At 43.6% G+C, this 17,634-nt stretch overlaps 1 protein-coding gene across 11 annotated transcripts in view; it reads left to right on the forward strand.

The window, feature by feature from the left end:
* Positions 1-4,827, forward strand: part of ARHGAP24 (Rho GTPase activating protein 24) — a 181,239-nt gene extending 176,412 nt beyond the window's left edge. For all 11 annotated transcript variants that reach the window (XM_035547646.2, XM_035547653.2, XM_035547664.2 and 8 more), the window contains 2 exons: positions 1,908-2,976; positions 4,091-4,827. In XM_035547646.2, coding sequence (XP_035403539.1) covers positions 1,908-2,976; positions 4,091-4,334 — 1,313 coding nt within the window. In that variant the 3' untranslated portion in view covers positions 4,335-4,827. The remainder of the gene's footprint in view (positions 1-1,907; positions 2,977-4,090) is intronic.
* Positions 4,828-17,634: the final 12,807 nt, after the last annotated feature.

The following is a 17,634-nucleotide window of genomic DNA, read 5'->3' on the forward strand; positions in this document are numbered from 1 at the left end:
ACAGTAGCTTAAACAAGCCAGAAAGCTTTCTAATTTGGAAAGGGTTTTTAGTTGCCATCTGCACTGTCATGTCTGGGTTCTCATTGTCACAGGGAATGGTTTGATCATGCAATTGGCTCGAAAGGCTTTGCAGGGGCAGGTGTCCAATTTACATGCACATTTGCTGTGACTGTGCATGAGTATCATCAATCTTTGCAGCTCCAAGTACCCTTAAAATTGCATTTGTGGCTTACCCTTCGTTTCTGTAGATACTTCTCTCAAATCCATCATGACCATCGGACATTGGGGTGCAGAGATAAGCTTCACAGTGTCCTTGAAGCCCTAGTTTAGGCATCTTACATCATAATCTCCCCATGGGAGATGGGAAATCCTGTTGGGATGGGAAAAGGAGTTAGCCACTCATTTAATAACTGGGAAAAAAAAAGGTATCTTCTGGTTCTGTATTTTTTCAGAACTGGCTGCTGAGAGGAGTTTTTTGTTTAAGTTTGAGCAAGAAAGATGTTTTAAGTGGGTGGAAACGAAATACTGTTTTTGCAATGACTGAAGAAATTTCTCCATCCTGCTTCTCAACAGCCTAAATGGTGGTGGCTGCTGTAGAAGATGGCACGGTTACTATACTCACTGAAGGGAAATAATTTTTTATTTTTTTTACTCATGAGAAACAGCTTTACTTAAACAGATTTATGACTTCTCCTTAGGTATATTCTTTAAGATTTGACATGAGATGGTGCTGATGTACAGTTAGGCTGCACATAGTTAAATATACAGGAACTTTTAAGAGAGACTGCACATTGAACAGTGCAGCTGTGTTCTGAAGGAATACAGCTACACCTGACAGGGGAATTACTAAGTGAATTTTCCTGCTGCATGATTCCTCTAATGCATGATTTTGCCTTAGCAAACAAACACACAAAAACACTAAAAAACTGTTTTCAAGTACCTGCCTGATTTGTCTCTTAGTAGTTGTATTTTAAAAGGCTAGGTTATAAAGATATTCCAAGTATTCCAAAGCAGTTGATATTGCACAGTGGGAAACGACTGATTAAAAGAGCACGGCCTACCTCTGAAAGCTCTGCAGGAGTTTAAAAATGGGATGGTTGTTCTAACTACCTTGACCTTGTTCCTGAAAGATTCTTAATAGTCCTTAACGAGGTTCAGTTTAAAGAAATAACAGTTGCACGTCTTTATTATCCCAAGTCCAGTTATAAATGGTAGCACGTAAACTGCAGTGCAGCCAAGTGGTGTGCACACCAAGGGGTCATTGGAGATGCAGTCATTTATTAAAGCAAGTAGCAAGCTGTGGTTCTATATAAGTTCCTTACCATGCCATAACGTGACAGTCTCCTGCTTGCATCTAGTCTCACTGTGTACTGGTTAAAGGCATTCACATGAAATAAACTCCATCACATTATTGCGGTTTTGCTCCAGAAGACTGACTCTTCTGTGTTGCAGCAATGTGAATCCCTCGCCTGCTGCCTTTCTGTTAATCTACTACATGAAAGTGCTTGGCCAGAATGGGACTTTGGTTTTAAGTGATTTCCACATTGAAACACATCACTTAAAATGGCATTATTCTTTACTACTCATTATCTCCTTCTGTGGTCTTCTTGGGATGCAATAACTGGCACAGTAATAGCTCCTTTGCAAAAATTGTGGTTGTTTGGGGGTCTGTGAGGTGTGCTGGCTTGTTTTGATGGAAAGAAGAGGTGGTGCTCATCTGGCCTGTTGGCCAGATGAATTTCAGGCATGTTGTATAGATTCAGGGTGTCATACAGATGGACATACTACGTAAATGTTTGTGGAAATTGATTTTTTGCTAAGTATTTGTGGAATTTGACCCATAAAGTGCATTTATGCTCTAAATAAAACAGGTCATTAATAACCACATGCTTGGTGCCTTCTTTCAGGTACGGTAGTAGTCCAGCAGCTGATGTCAGTGATGATAAGCAAGCATGAAGAGCTGTTTCCCAAGGACGCAGACCCTGAGATGGGACCTGAGGTGTGCAACAATAACAATGAAATGCCAAAGAAAGCAATAGTGGGGCAGTTGCAGAACAAAGAGAATAACAACACCAAGGAGACAGCAGTGAGGCGCTGCTCCTGGGATAAACCTGAGTCTCCCCAAAGGGGAAGCGTGGACAATGAATCTCCGACTGCTCAGCCAGGCAGCAAGACAAATAGCCCCAGGAACAGCATCCAGAAATTAGATGTCACCAGAAGCCCACCGCTCATGGTGAAAAAAAATCCGGCTTTTAATAAAGGCAGTGGCATAGTCACCAACGGGTCATTCAGCAGCTCTGTGGAGGGCCAAGAGAAGAGCCAGACCTTACCCAACTGCACCCTGCAGAGCAGGAGAACGTCATCCCTGAAAGGAGCGGTGACTAAGATGGGCACACAGAGCATGCAAAACGGTGGTGTGCGGATGGGTGTTTCTAGCACTGACGGGCTCACCACCACCCTCAACAACCGGGCTGCGGGCTGGGCGCCCAATGGCTATGTCACGCTGAGGGACAACAAGCAAAAGGATTCAGTCAGCGAGTCAGGTCAGCACAACAGGCTCTCCACCTATGACAACGTCCACCAGCAGTTCTCCATGGTGAACTCTGATGACAAACAGAGTGTGGACAGTGCTACCTGGTCAACGTCGTCTTGTGAAATATCCCTCCCCGAGCACTCCACCTCCTGTCGTTCATCCACCACCACCTGCCCAGAGCAGGACTTCTTTGCGGGTAACTTTGAAGACTCTGTGCTGGATGGACCACCAAATGAAGACCTGTCCAACCCGGGTGACTATGAGAACAAAAGTGACCGAAGGAGCGTGGGGGGCCACAGCAGCCGGGCCACCAGCAGCAGTGACAACAGCGAAACATTTGTGGCCAACAGTACTAACAATCACAGTGCTCTCCACAGCCTGGTGTCCAGCTTGAAGCAAGAGATGGCCAAACAAAAAATAGAGTATGAGACAAGGTTAAAGAGGTAAGATGGTTTGGCTCTGCCATCTGATCGGCTCTTGCAGAGAAAAGAGGTGCCCCCTCTTACGGGTTGCTAAAAATCTGCACTAGCTGCAATCGCTGCATGCTCTGCACTGAGTTTGCTGGCATATGGAATTGCTTTTCCGGTATCATGATCCGATTGGGTTTGTTTCAGAGCAACTGTTTGCCTCTGTTGCAACACACTACACTGCACCAGAAATAGAGCCAGAACCTTAGGAGTTTACGTGGAATCTGGCTGACAAAATCAGTAGGCTCTTGCAATGATTTCATTACTCAATGTCTGTCCTCCAGAGACTGAGGTGCAACTGGGCATCACCTTTCAGTGAAATCAGTCTTGCATTACTCCACCTGTAAATTTTGGGACTGGGAGACTGTTCTAACCTCTCTCCAGAGTCCCTGTTCCTAGTCAGACAGTGCTACATCTGGGAGTTACCTCTGCTCACAGTCCCATTTCTGCACTGCTGCTTTGCCTGAGTCTTTCCTTCAAAGCTCAGGCCTGTTAAAGAAGACATGGGGGAGCCATGTCTTTGTGTACAGGTAGTGCACAGTCTTCTCAAACACAAGGTCAGTAGGGTAGATATAATGATAAATAGATCAAAAATAGGGTAACTTTTTAGGACAAAAAATAAGCCAGGTTGATCGCAGGGTTTTTTGTTTGTTTTCTGAATTGTCAATCTGTATTTGTAAATACAGATACAGTAGATAAATCAACTGACAAACCTGAGTTGCAAAATAAAGGCATTCGGGGAGTTACTCTGACCTTTTACATTAAATTAGTGCAAGTACAGTGGGAGCTGGGAGTCAACACTTTCAGAAGTAAAAGGCTTACTGGAGAATTACATGAAGCTGTTTGCCACTGTGCACCATAACCAGTGGCTGCCATCATGTATTTTCTAAACGAGCTATGGAGGAGAGAGTGCCCTATGAGAAGGGATCATTGATGAAGACATAGTTTGTAGATACACCTCTTGGAAATTCAATCTAAGCTTTGTAATTGAAAAGGCAAATGCATGAGTTTGTGGTGGTGTGCATTTCTGCACAAGTGAATGAAAGGAGTGCTGTTCAGGAGCTGTTTGCTTTTATTTCGGTTTCTGCAGCTTGGAGCAGAGAAATCTCACCTTGGAGACTGAATTGATGGCCCTACACGAAGAGCTGGATCAAGAGCGGAAGAAGTTCACGATGGTAGAAATCAAAATGCGTAATGCAGAACGGGCCAAAGAAGATGCAGAGAAGAGGAATGACATGCTGCAGAAGGAAATGGAGCAGTTTTTCTCCACTTTTGGAGAACTTACAGTAGAGCCTCGCAGACCAGAAAGAGGCAACACCATCTGGATCCAGTGAGCATTGGAAGCTTGGACTGTGGGACCTCAGGGAAGGGCTTGGGGGTATTACACTGCATCAGGTGGCTGGTCACCTGTCTGAGGCTAGTACTCAACATAATGTTATAAATCCTTGAAGGAGGAAATCATAGACATTAACCATTCATATCTACAGCGTGTACTTATCAAGTTATGCTCTTTGAATGCTTCATAAGACTACTGTCAAGTGTTACAACTGGATATGTGTATATAAATTTAAAAAAAAAGAATCACCTTAGAGAGCAAGAGATGTATCTCAAGAAATATTTTAATGCAAGTCTTGTATTTAAACTGGTAAATTGAAATGTTGTTGCAATCAAGCTTTATATCAAGGCTTTTCTCCCTTGCACTTAACATAATAAGCTATTTTTGGCATTGTGTTACCATCAGCTTATTTTGTATATCAAATGTTGTTTTTATGTTTTGTTTTGTTCCCCCCTCTAGCTGGGGAGTGAAGATAAACAGATACGTTAAGGTATGTGTGCCGATGGTTAACCCTTTGCGTCGTTTTTAAAAAAGACAGCAGGATGAGAAACAGCAGTAAGCTGTGGGTAACAAATGTACTGATTTAACAAAATTTCCACCTGGCTAGAAATTACCAGAGCACCCATATCAAACACCCCGTAAGGATATCAGGCCACTGAAATCAGGCAGTTAGTGTTGAAAGGTGCTTGTATGGGAGGAAATGTGGTTAGTGAAGAGTAAGAAGTTGGAAGAGGGGAAAAGGGAATGTAAGGGGAAGTTAGTCGAAGATATGGCTAGCACTTTTTGGGGTACCCTAACACAGCCCTGCGCCTGATCACTGCAGCTCAGAGCAGGAATGTAAACCATTTGCTCTGACCACATTTACATCTGTCTTACCTCAGCATCCTGGGTGAAAGGAGCCTTTCCTGTAGTGCATGCAAACAGACAGGTGGAGTGGATGAACAGGACATTTGGACAGCCTTAGTAATGTGATGGATGCTGAACAAAACACAAAACCACACAACTGATGAGCAGAATAGAAATTACCAGGGCTTGTATCAGAAGCAGCAAATAAGGAAGAAAACACACGGACTTTAACCACCCGTATTTACAGTGCACTTTAGCAACTTACACTGTCGGAGATGCATTACAACTGTAAAAGCAGCCAGGCTCATAGCGTCACCAAGGAAACACCCAGAGGGAACAGTGTGGAGCCTAACAGCATGCAGACTGCCAATGAAAAAATCCAAAGTTGTGCTGTAAATGAATAACCTATTTGGCATCTTTACATGTAGTAAGTATGACCGGTATTTTCTATACCATGCTAAAGATTTTTTTTTGTTTCTTAACTTTGTGTTTAGGGCTGCGAGTTGTATTTTTAGAGGGTTGTTGAAACATTTTGGCTTCCCTCTAGTGTCACTGAAATGTATTACAGTTATTTTCAAACTCCAGTTGAGAAAGAACTCTAAATGTAGCCTCAAAGAGGGTACAGTGTCCATGGCTGTACCATGGACATTAGACAAATATTAATTAGACGTGGGAAGCAAATACGAGGTCCACGTTTCAGAGAAATAACAACTGGGAGTGGAGCATTCCACTTGGCGCTTGCGGATGCATTGTTTGTGCTATCTGAGGTTCAGAGGCTCCAGTCAGGGTGCCTGTTGTGCTAATTACTGTAAACAAGTCTAGTGCACATCCATTCTGTATGCAAATGAGAACAACTCAGGGAGAGACCAGGGTAAGAGGAAGTAGAATGTTTTGCATTGGCTAGCAGCAATCATGAAAAGTCCGTGCAATGGTAAGAGAAGGAAACATTACCACGTTAATTACATCTGTGTTACCAAAGCCTTGGTATCATATGCAGTAAGCCTCAAAGTCAATTCAGAATTTATGTAGAATCTGAAATCTGTTGGCATGACAGCAAAGTCTCTGAGATGTGTATTTTTGTAATTGGAATTCCTATTTTCAGACTAGAGGTATATCTTAGCCCATGCAGCAGTATGTAAGGTGCAGAAAGTCCTGCTTCCTCAGTCACAGTAAGCCAAATTTTTCCTTTTCATTTCCTCTAGCACTTTCTCTGCTGTTCAAGCTCTCATGCTCTCCTGTATTTTAAACACAACTGCATTGACTAGTTGAAGGACCTGCATAAATAATGACCTAGAGCTCCGCCACACAGGCAAGGCAGAAGGTGGCCCCTGAGACAGTGGGAAAGGTGCTGCTCTGAGGTTCCCAGCTGCTAGGATGGCTAAAGTGACAGCTCCTTGATAAAATTGCATTTCGTGTCCACAGCTGCCTCCAGTGCCTTGGGCTATACAATATATATGGAAGAAGGGAAGGTGTTCAAGGTGCATGTACTCTCTCTGTTCAATTTGGATTATCTTCGGTTTTCACAGGAAAAAACCTGGAAGCTTCCAGTGATCTCATCGTCTGCATTCTTTCCTTATATGTTTGAATGGGTTTATTCTTACGCTTTGGTTTCTGAATCCAGATTGTTGCTTTCTGAAGCATAGTTCCTGGTCTACCACAAACTTTAAAAATGCGCTTCAGAGTGTTTTTTGCTTATCTTCAGGTCTTTTCACTCAAGATGCCCAAGATGGTTTATAAGACAAACTATTTCAGTGAAAATCTTCATTTTTGGTGTATATAGAGATATAGAGGCTGCTCATTTTTGTATAATTTTTTTTGAGATTGCCATTAAACACACTTCATTCAGACTGGCTGATGATAACCTCAGTGATTTCTTTAGGGCATAATCCTTGAGAATTTTTTTGTTTTGCAGGTACTGTAGACAAGTGGTTCCCCATGTGAATTTTGTGTAGGGGTGAGGATGGAGTAGGCCTGGCTCTTTCTGACCAATGCCAGGCTAAGAAGTCAGTGAATATCTGTGGTTTTTGTTTTGTTTTGTTTTGTTTTTGGTTGTTGTTGTTGTTTTTTCCTATGGCTGTATCACAAGGATCTTGATCTACTTTGAAATTAGGACTTAGTCTTGGAAGAAAATAGAAACCATTAGTAGCCGTTATGGTCACACATAACTAGGTAGCATTTTCAGTCACCTGGATGCAGAAGTAATTTTCCATAGCCAGAATGTCCTCTGGAAGGTCTTTGTTGCTCTGGGAGCACCTCAGCTTTCTGTCTGTTTAGCCATGCTCCTTTTGGCACCCATACCTCGATGGGTGTAAAACCGTTCCAGGTGCTGCTGTGATCTTCCAACCACCTGTTCTTGTACCCTACTTCTTAGTACTCTCTTCACTCAGCTCATACCATGGTGATCTGCTTCCAGGAGCTGAACCTGGACAGAGCTATTCTTTGGCTTAGCTTTCTCTTGTTTGAGGTCTCTGTGCTGGCTCAATACAGTATCAGTCAAGTTCACTGTGTAGCTATGCCATTTGGACTCAACTTCAACTGTGCTGGACCACACAGTTTCAAATATCTTTGAATGATTTTTTGGAAGCTGCTGTTAGGCAAGATTTGTTAATGTCTAGGTTTGAAGCTTGTCTTCACCTTAGGAAAGATATTCCAGTACTTGTAGTTCAGTTCCTCAAGGATCTTAGCTCCCAGCTATATGGCTGAGTGCTATTTTCCCAAATTTCTTGCTTTGCAATCCAGGACAACAGTGTCCTGAGAACAAAACCTGCTCCTTCTCATGTAGTGGGGTTGGAAAGGGGCAGGAGTTATTGACAAAACTAAGGTCAAAGCAACCTGAGTCCAAACATTCTGAAAATAACTATCAAGATTCTGTGCAGAGTATTTGTTGATCAGGACCTATCTTATGAAAGCAGTTTTTCCAGTAAGCTTAGTGTCAAGGTATTAAGTGAAAGTAAGTCTCTAGCTGAGATAACCATTTTTTCATCAGTCTCTGTAGCAGCACGAGTAAGGTCAAGCTGGCCGTGTTACCTACCGTGAGAGGACACTGAGAGATTTTCAGCTATCAATTATGAGAAGGTTTAAAAATAAATTTGCTTTCCCCTCTGTCTCACGGGAATTTCTGTGAACTCCCCAAACAAAAAATGTGTTCTGGGAGTTCACCAGAAAGCTCCAAGATGGGAGCAGCACTTAACAGCTCTGCCGTCTAGCCCAGCATCACTTTACCTTGTGCACGGTGCACAAGAGACAATACTCTTACAATCCATCAGTATAGACAGCAGACAGAATCTTCCCAGGAGCTATCAACCTGCTCCAATCACAGGCTATGATCACATCACATTACGTTACATTCATGAGTTCAGGGCAGCACGTGTGTAAGAAAAGCAGGCTACCAGGATGCTACAGCCGATGGACAGAGCAAGGGATGGAGCCTTGCTTGGTGCTGTTAATCCCATCTCCAGCCACATGACCAGAAAACAGTGATGGGGGATGTGGCCCTATGTGTGTCTGCAGAATAGACTGGATTGGTGGCAGACACTCACTGTACCTTGTAAATGCTAGATTCTGTTGTTTTGCTCAGAAAGTCTTCTGTCTTCCTTTCGCTAAGAATCCACATTTGGAGCATGCTCTGGTGTAGCAGAATAATTAAGCCTATTCTTCTTATTTGCTAAATGTTTTTTTGAGCATCTTACAGAGCAAGTCTTGCAAATATTAAAATTAATAAATAAAAGACGTTATGTTAAATGATATACAAAACTGGCATTTTAGGCTTTCTTAAGAATGAAGAGGAAAGGAGCTTGGTAAGATTACTGCTCTTAGGATAAGCAAGGCGTACTTTCTCCAGTAGTCAAAATGAGGGTCCAAAATGGGTGAAAAAGATTCAACTTGCTAGAAAGAGTGATGATTTTATATGAATTCACTGTATAGCATCCCTTGATGAATAGAATTGAGGTGGGATAAGAAGACACTGAATAAACAGGTACAGTGATTTGAATGTTTTGACAACCCAGTCAAAACAGTGAGTTGCCTCTGGCTGCTGTACCCTTGAACCCTTCCTAGCTGAGTCAAACTCCTTATTCATTTCCTTTCGCATCTGGAATTCCCTCTGTTGTCAGTCCACTGAAGAACAGATTGTTTGCAGACTCTCTCAGCCCCTGGCAAATGTACAAGAAAGTGTGTGCTTGGGGTGGGGGACAGATGGAAAAAAAGAAACTAGCACTTGTACTTTTGATGTGGGCATGCAGAACTAGAGCAAACAGGGGAGATGAGGAGAACAAGGAAGGGAATATATGTGAAATTGCTGTGCGTAGGCGGTAGTTTACTTTCTGTGGAGACACCATTAGCTAGACTGTTTCATAGACTACCTTCCAAGCTGCTACATGTCCTTTGTGCTAACAGTAAGAACTGATGTGGAGAAATGCGTGGCCAAGCAGCTGAATGCAAAGCAAGGAGCCCCGTGGATTACCGGCGCACGCTCTGGGAGCTGCTAATGGCCACAGACCATCCTTCAGCAGCCTTTCTCAGCAAACAGAATTATATATGGCAGATGCCCCGCTGATGCAAATTGCTACAGCTCTGCAGAGGTTTATGAAGTGATGACAGCAGCTAAGGATCTTTTCCTACTAGGCTTTTAGGTGCTGTCATGATGCCTGTATTTACTGTTAGTGGCGGTGGTCTAGTGCTGCTGGAGAAATGCATGTCAGCAGGAAAACAAGTTTCTTTAGTATGTCAGTAATAATGGAGAGTGCAAAAAATTTGAGGCCAGATAAATGAACACAATGCAAATCTATTCCTCCCTTTTTCCCTAAGGAGTCAAGGATAATGAGTTGTATATGCAATATGATTTCACTTCTGAATCTCCTAAATGCAAGAATGGAAAAACCTCTCTACCTCTGTGTGTATTATTCATTTCATGCTAAAGAAGGGTAAAATGATTCATGTTCAGCTGGATTTTATAGGAGCCAAATCTGTGATGGTTACAATACTATTATGAGCACAGCTGTAATTTTTAGCTGTAAAGCATGGAGGAAGCGACTCAGCTTGAGGCCAAAACCAGGTAGCTCTGAGCACCAGTATTTTCTGTTGTTCAAAGCAGGATGATTCTCTTTTTATTTTCTGACCTTAAAAATTAACTTTAACAGTTAGATAAATGGGCGTGATTTTTTTTTATTTTTTTTTTTAAGGTCAGCCAGCTGAAATGTAGGCTCCAGTTCAGTAGAACTGAAAGCGCTCACTGCACCTAGCACTGTCTGCAAATCAGTTCTGCATACTTGGTAACAGAAAGTGCCTTCCTAGTTTCCAGCAGCACGAAGGTGTGCCAGTGACTGGTATTTTAAACTGTGCTTTCTTTAGATCAGGTTGAACTACAGCACCTGGATTTTGACAGAACAAGATGCCTGATGTGGTGCTAGCTCTTCCTGTAGCCACTTCTAACCTTGACTGAGCGCTTTGGTGAGGTTTTGCTTAATTCATGTTTGCAAATGTGCGTTTTGTGTTATATTGAGAGCTTAGGGAGGTGTGTGAAATACCTGCAAATTCACACCTCATTCCAGAATAATTCCCATGTGTAGACTTGCCCTAATAGTGCCCACAGTACATGTGGATGATGAAGAAGATATTTACGTAATTTAGTATTAGCAGTGAATGGATCACAATTGACTTAATTGGTCTTCTTATGTCTGACTGAAGGGACCTACATCAAAGGAGGCTGTAATGGAAAGCAAGAACCATGACAAACATGAAGCATCTCTGGAGGCAATTCCACAGGCCATTAGGAGAACAGTTCATGAACTATTCATTCATCTGATTCTGTGCTGCCAGCCAGGCCTGTTTCTGTCAAAGCCAGAACCTGAGATCAAAAGCACAGTGAGCCATTAAAAACCTTTCCTAGCAAGGAAAGAGGTGGAGAAATGATAACATCAGCTCAGGGGGACATGCTGAGTTAAGGGCAGACAGCTTTCCATGTGCCCGAGCTAGCAGGGGCTGGGTACTTTTGCAGTCTTGTGCAGGGCCTGGCACACTCCCCAGCTTAGCTTTGCCGTCTGTGTTTTGCTCCTGCTGTGCAAAATATGCCATGTGCCATGCCACGCTGTGTTGGAGTGGGCCTGCAGCAAGGCCCGAGCACTGAGAGACAAGGCCCTGGCAGTTCCCAGCTGCAGCAGGGCCTTCCGTGTTAGTGCAGTGGGAGAGGACTGCCAGGTCCCAAGCCTGGGAGCCCCGCTAAGTGCTACACCTTCAGGTTTCACTTGGACAAAAATAAAGATAAGGGTTAAGGTGGGTGAGAAGATTTATTTCTGTGCTGGGAAACGTTCACTGAGCTGGCCCTTTGGGAAGCATGCCCACAAGGAGGGAGGGCACGGCTGGGTTACGTCTGAGCTCTAGGGACACTACTGCCAGCAACAGAGCCACAGGGTAAGTGATTGTAGGTGATTTAGGAACACTTGTTTAAGTGAATTTTAATCTTGATACATACACATTAGAGGTAAGTGGTGACAACAGGTGCTGTGGATTTATGATGTGACAGGTTTTTGTTTCCTGACAAATTGTTTCTGTGCAATTTTAAAGAAAATTTAAACTAAATACTTAACATTCTACCTCTGTCTTGAGTTTTTCTGTTAGGCAAAAAGGACAAAAGAAAAAAAAAAAGAAAACCCAACTATAGTATCTGTTTCTTTGTTGAAACCTTCTCATCTGAGCGGGCATAGATATACCAGCTGTTCTTTGTAAACTTGTAATTCCAGGACACTGCAGCAGAACCTTAGCGACACACTGAAACACGCCTCAGGCAAGTCATGCTTTTCAGTTCTTCAGTCCTGGTTTTCAGTACTATAACTAATTAACCTAGATGTTACTGTGGGGAGCCAAACACACTGCAACTCACCAATGCGATAAAAAATGACAGGTTGGCAGGAGACTGATGCCCATGCTGACGAGCGGACATCAAAGTAATTGTTATAAGCATTGATTTCCTACTTAAGAATTAAAAAATTGGAAAAGAATCAGTCGTGAACCTTTGTTATAAATTCTTCATTGATTTTAAAATAAAATCTTCATCTGCAGTAGAGGGATACTGAGTAAATAGGTGTGTGTTGACCACAGAAAAACACATCAGCAGAATGATGTAGACCAGGAAGCTGGAATCAAACCAGTAACCTTTCCAAGGACAGCGATAACATACCATGTTCATGCCACGGCTAGCACTAGGAGTGGTAATCTTTACCTAGAAGTGCATGATGCTACAGCAATACAAATTTGCTATTGTCTTCCGTCCTCAGCTACAGTGGCTTAAACATAAATGAATGCCAGACCTCCCTGGAGCAACTCGGCACTGACATTCCTGACCCTGCGTGTCAGAGAAGGATAAATCATCTGCTCATTTCAGGCAACTCAGTCTCCCTGACAGGTATGCAAGCATAATACAAAGCAATTCTAAAACACTAAATGGCATTAGTTCAGAATGACACCAGTATAACCAACAGCCAATCTGTGCTCAAGCAGCAAACCTTTGCTAACAAAACATGGCAGAGTTTGGAAATGAAAAAGATGTGAGTCTGTACAAAAACAGTTTCCCCTAATTCATGCAGGACCTGACTGACTTCTTTAAGACTTAATATTTAAGGTCCAGCATGGCCTACAGTCAACAGAATAACTTTGCTTTGTAATGAGAACAGGATTTCAGTCAGGTGCCATCATGCAGCAGGAAAACCCGCAAGAGATTTGTATTTTGGCTTTGTTTTCTGCAAATTACATTTAACTCATTCAGTCTAATTCAGTCTAAGTCTCATTGCAGGTGCCACTCATACAGTCATCAGATGCACACTGACAATGAAATACAAAGAAACAAAATGAAAATAATTAAGATATTAAAGAATGGTTTACATGAAAGTAGCCTGGATGGCATCAGCGAAAGCCCAGCATTCTGCTGGAGCAGACAGTAACACAACATATGCAGACCACTCCTATGCAGCAACTAAGTGTAAGTCTTAAATTTACACTGGTCTCTCTACCAACAGGCCAAGTGATAACAGGTACCACTTGTAACTCCGGTGCCTCCTCACAGTTTATATTACAGGCTCTCCACCATTAAAGGTGGTTGTTTGTGAATGAAAATAGCTGGGTTTGGCTTGAACTTTTTCATAAATGGGCTTAAACCCTGCAATGCACTTGCATACCCACATTGACCACTGCTGTATCAGTGTGGGCTGCATCCTATTCTTTGAGAAGAATTATTTGCTTTTTGCACAGTGACCTGAGTCCTGTGATTTAAGACAAAAATTATGATTGCGACTTCCCACTGCGTTTCTGTCCACTAGATGTCTGCAGCTTATCCCTGTTGTGATGCAAACATGAATTGTTTCAAATGAACAGAAAGATCCTCATCTTGCCATAGATAGTACCAGTAAAACTCCCAGTAACCCCTTCTGAGTAAACGGGAAAAAGCTCTTGGTGTATCAGTTGTGGAGATTTAGGGATTCCCTCGATTTTGTTTTCCAGTTGCTTCCTCGGATTTCTCTGTACACATGCTTACATGTACATTTGTTATTCATACAGTGTATAAGGTCAGCCACATGCCACAGCTTGAAATCACTCTGTTATTATCACCACCTTGCCAGGATTTCACCCAGTTCCTCCCTCCCTCGCCATTGCAGCCAAGAGAACTCTTTGGACTTCTGCTTCTAGCGTCCATTTCTGTTTCATGTCTCCTTTGTTTCCTTGACTTCAGCTGCCACAAGACCATTTGCAGAAGTGCTCTATTCCTCGCCCCTTCAGTGCTACAAATGTGCTTGGCAAGGCAGGCTGGTGTGTCGCTGAGTGTGTAAGCATGTGGAAGCACTTCTGCCAACCTCCCCATGCTGCTGGGCCTCCTGCTGCTGCCAGCCCCTTTCTCCTTTCTCCTTTCTCTTTTCTTTTCTGCTCTTTTCTGTCCCTTTCCTTTTTCTAGGTTCTGAGGCAAGACCCAGAAAACATCTTGCCTCAGTCCTGTTTACTCACTGCTAGTTCAGCGATTTATCTCAGCAGACACCGTACCAGGCTTTTTTTTCTTCCTGATTCTGGGGACTGATTGGGCCAGGCAGGTTAGTTTCAAACTTAGATCTCCTGGTCCACAGGTAGCAGAAATACAGCCTGCAGGCAGAAATGCGTCATCACTACGACAGAAATATTCTTTTCAAGTAGAACATCCTATTGGGCTTGACACTGGAAAACACGGTCTATTTGTCTTATATCGTGTCAGGATGGGGGATGTGATACAACCAACAGCTTGTGGCTGGCCAAAACAACAACAACAAAGCACACTGGAAACCTGAAAAGAATAATCAAAGCAATGAGGAGGCCATGCCAGCACAGGGGATGTGTGAGATGGGGAAAACGAGAAGGCTGTCACCGTGCAAGAAGAAACGTCTATTGTCACTGTCAAAGGCAGAGGTTGCCTTTTAAATAAGGCAGAGCAAGTATGAGGAAGCTAGAGCAGCATCAAAGAAGTCTGGTGTAACTGACCTGAGAAAAACTACAGCAAGGTTTTTAAAGTCAAGATTATTACTTCTGTTTTATAGCAGGGGCCTACCAGAGGGCCCTTGCTACCAGAAAACCACAGAGCAGCAGGCTGACTGACCTTCTTGCCCCTAACTGATGAGAAGACCCCTCAAGCATTTAACGTGTTCTAGAGTGAATGTCGTTTGTGCCTAAAATATAGCATATGCTCAGAGATAATCAGGCTCTTTTTTTCAAGTGGACATCATTGTGTACCTGTCTGTTGAAGCCCACAGGCTCCCATACAGCAACCTTAATGGTTTGCATTTCTTGAAAGACTACTTCCGTTGAAAGGATTTACTACATGATCATCCTGACTACTTAAGTTTAAAGGGTCTTTGATAAATTCGTGTTCATAGAAGTAGCAGCTATACAGAAGAATTCCTCTTATCTGTCTTCAGCATATTTTATACAATCAATTGTATCAAAATACAAAATAAAATAAATAAATAATAATAAAATAAAAGCCCCAAGCCTTCTATGCTGTAAACCCAACTTCATTTTCTGACCCCTCAGGAAGACAAACCAAACATCTCCTGGAGTCTTTTAGTCTATGTATATAGGAAATGACTTAGGTGGGGGGGGGGGGGTTGGAAATAAAGATTAATAGTAACCTGTGCTTTGTAACCTGCTAGATTATTGAAACCTCTTTCTCCTCACCTCATTTTTTTTTCCTTTGTGGCTGGGGCTGAGCTGGGCAGGGGGGGTGCAATTGGAAGGCAATAAAATATAAGGAAAGACTGCTTGGTAGTGCCCAGAAATGCAGAATGGAAAAGAATTGGTTGAACCACTGACCATTTCTCTTTGTTCAGAGGCTGTGTAGAGGGACCAAGCAACTCAGCATCAGGGAAGCTTGCTTCCTATCTTGGGAATATATGTTGCACTTCCTCACAAAGCAAACTTTCTTCTTCTTGATGAAAGGTTCCTGGCTAGAACAAATTCCCTTTTCAAGGCAAGTTCCAAACCTCTTTTCTTTGTTTCCACAAGAGGCGGGACATCTTGGAGGTTGTGTTTGGAGCTTGACTTCACACTCAGCAGTGACTCTCTTCTCCTTGTAAAATTTCCTCTTGGACAATTCTAAGTCCTTCCCCAAGGAGTCCTAATATCCATCACTAAAATCTTCCTGGGCTTGTTTTTACTTACTGATTCACATGGTTGCTCAGGTTTTCTGCAGTGTACTAACAACTCAGACCAAGTATGCACAATAATGACTCATGCTCAGAAAATGACTAACACTAAAAGAAAAGCAGCTGCAGAATAAACCTTGCAAATATAAATGGCTGTGATCGAGGGCCAGGAAATATATGTTTGAATAAAACCTGAAGTCCCAAGCTTTTAGCAAGAACTGACCCAGGGAACTATAGGCCTGTCAGTTTGACCTCAGTGCCAGGAAAGCTCATGGAGCAGATTATCTTGAGGGTCATCACGCGGCACTTGCAGGGCAAGCAGGCGATCAGGCCCAGTCAGCATGGGTTTATGAAAGGCAGGTCCTGCTTGACGAACCTGATCTCCTTCTATGACAAAGTGACGCGCTTGGTGGATGAGGGAAGGGCTGTGGATGTGGTTTACCTTGACCTCAGTAAGGCTTTTGACACCGTTCCCCACAACATTCTCCTCAAGAAACTGGCTGCTCGGGGCTTGGACTGGCGTACGCTTCGCTGGGTTAGAAACTGGCTGGATAGCCGGGCCCAGAGAGTTGTGGTGAATGGAGTCAAATCTGGTTGGAGGCTGGTCACAAGTGGTGTCCCCCAGGGCTCGGTACTGGGGCCGGTCCTCTTTAATATCTTTATCGATGATCTGGATGAGGGCGTCCAGTGCACCCTCAGTAAGTTTGCAGATGACACCAATCTAAGTGCGTGTGTCGATCTGCTCGAGGGCAGGAAGGCTCTGCAGGAGGATCTGGATAGGCTGGAGCGATGGGCTGAGGTCAACTGTATGAAGTTCAACAAGGCCAAGTGCCGGGTCCTGCACCTGGGGCACAACAACCCCAAGCAGAGCTACAGGCTGGGAGATGAGTGGTTGGAAAGCTGCCTGGCCGAGAAGGACCTGGGAGTATTGGTTGATAGTCGGCTGAATATGAGCCAGCAGTGTGCTCAGGAGGCCAAGAAGGCCAACAGCATCCTGGCCTGTATAAGAAGCAGTGTGGCCAGCAGGTCTAGGGAAGTGATTGTCCCCCTGTACTCGGCTCTGGTGAGGCCGCACCTCGAGTACTGTGTTCAGTTTTGGGCCCCTCGCTACAGGAAGGACATGGACGTGCTCGAGCGAGTCCAGAGAAGGGCGACCAAGCTGGTGAGGGGTCTGGAGAACAAGTCTTATGAGGAGCGGCTGAGGGAGCTGGGCTTGTTCAGCCTGGAGAAGAGGAGGCTCAGGGGCGACCTTATCGCTCTCTACAGTTACCTTGAAGGAGGCTGTAGAGAGGTGGGGGTTGGTCTGTTCTCCCATGTGCCTGGTGACAGGACGAGGGGGAATGGGCGAAAGTTGCGACAGGGGAGTTTTAGGTTGGATGTTAGGAAGTACTTCTTTACCGAAAGGGTTATTAAGCATTGGAACGGGCTGCCCAGGGAGGTGGTGGAGTCACCATCCCTGGAGGTCTTTAAAAGACGTTTAGATGTAGAGCTTAGCGATATGGTTTAGTGGAGTAGTTAGTGTTAGGTCGGAGGTTGGACTCGATGATCTTGAGGTCTCTTCCAACCTAGAAATCTGTGTCTGTGTCTGTGTCTGACCTGCCCTATTGAAATTATGTGACTATATTACCAGGCCAACAGTAGCTTTCTTAAAACAAGGAAAAGAAACAACAACAACAAAAAGGAGGTCTGTCTTTATTCTGTATCACATGCAATTCAAGTGTTTGCTTCTAACACTGAATGCCATTACCAGACACATAAAACATGCTAAGTGTGAGAATTGCTGGTTTTCTAAAGTGAGGC

This window comes from Cygnus atratus, chromosome 4 (genome assembly GCF_013377495.2).
Source record: "Cygnus atratus isolate AKBS03 ecotype Queensland, Australia chromosome 4, CAtr_DNAZoo_HiC_assembly, whole genome shotgun sequence".
Taxonomy (NCBI): Eukaryota; Metazoa; Chordata; class Aves; order Anseriformes; family Anatidae; genus Cygnus; species Cygnus atratus.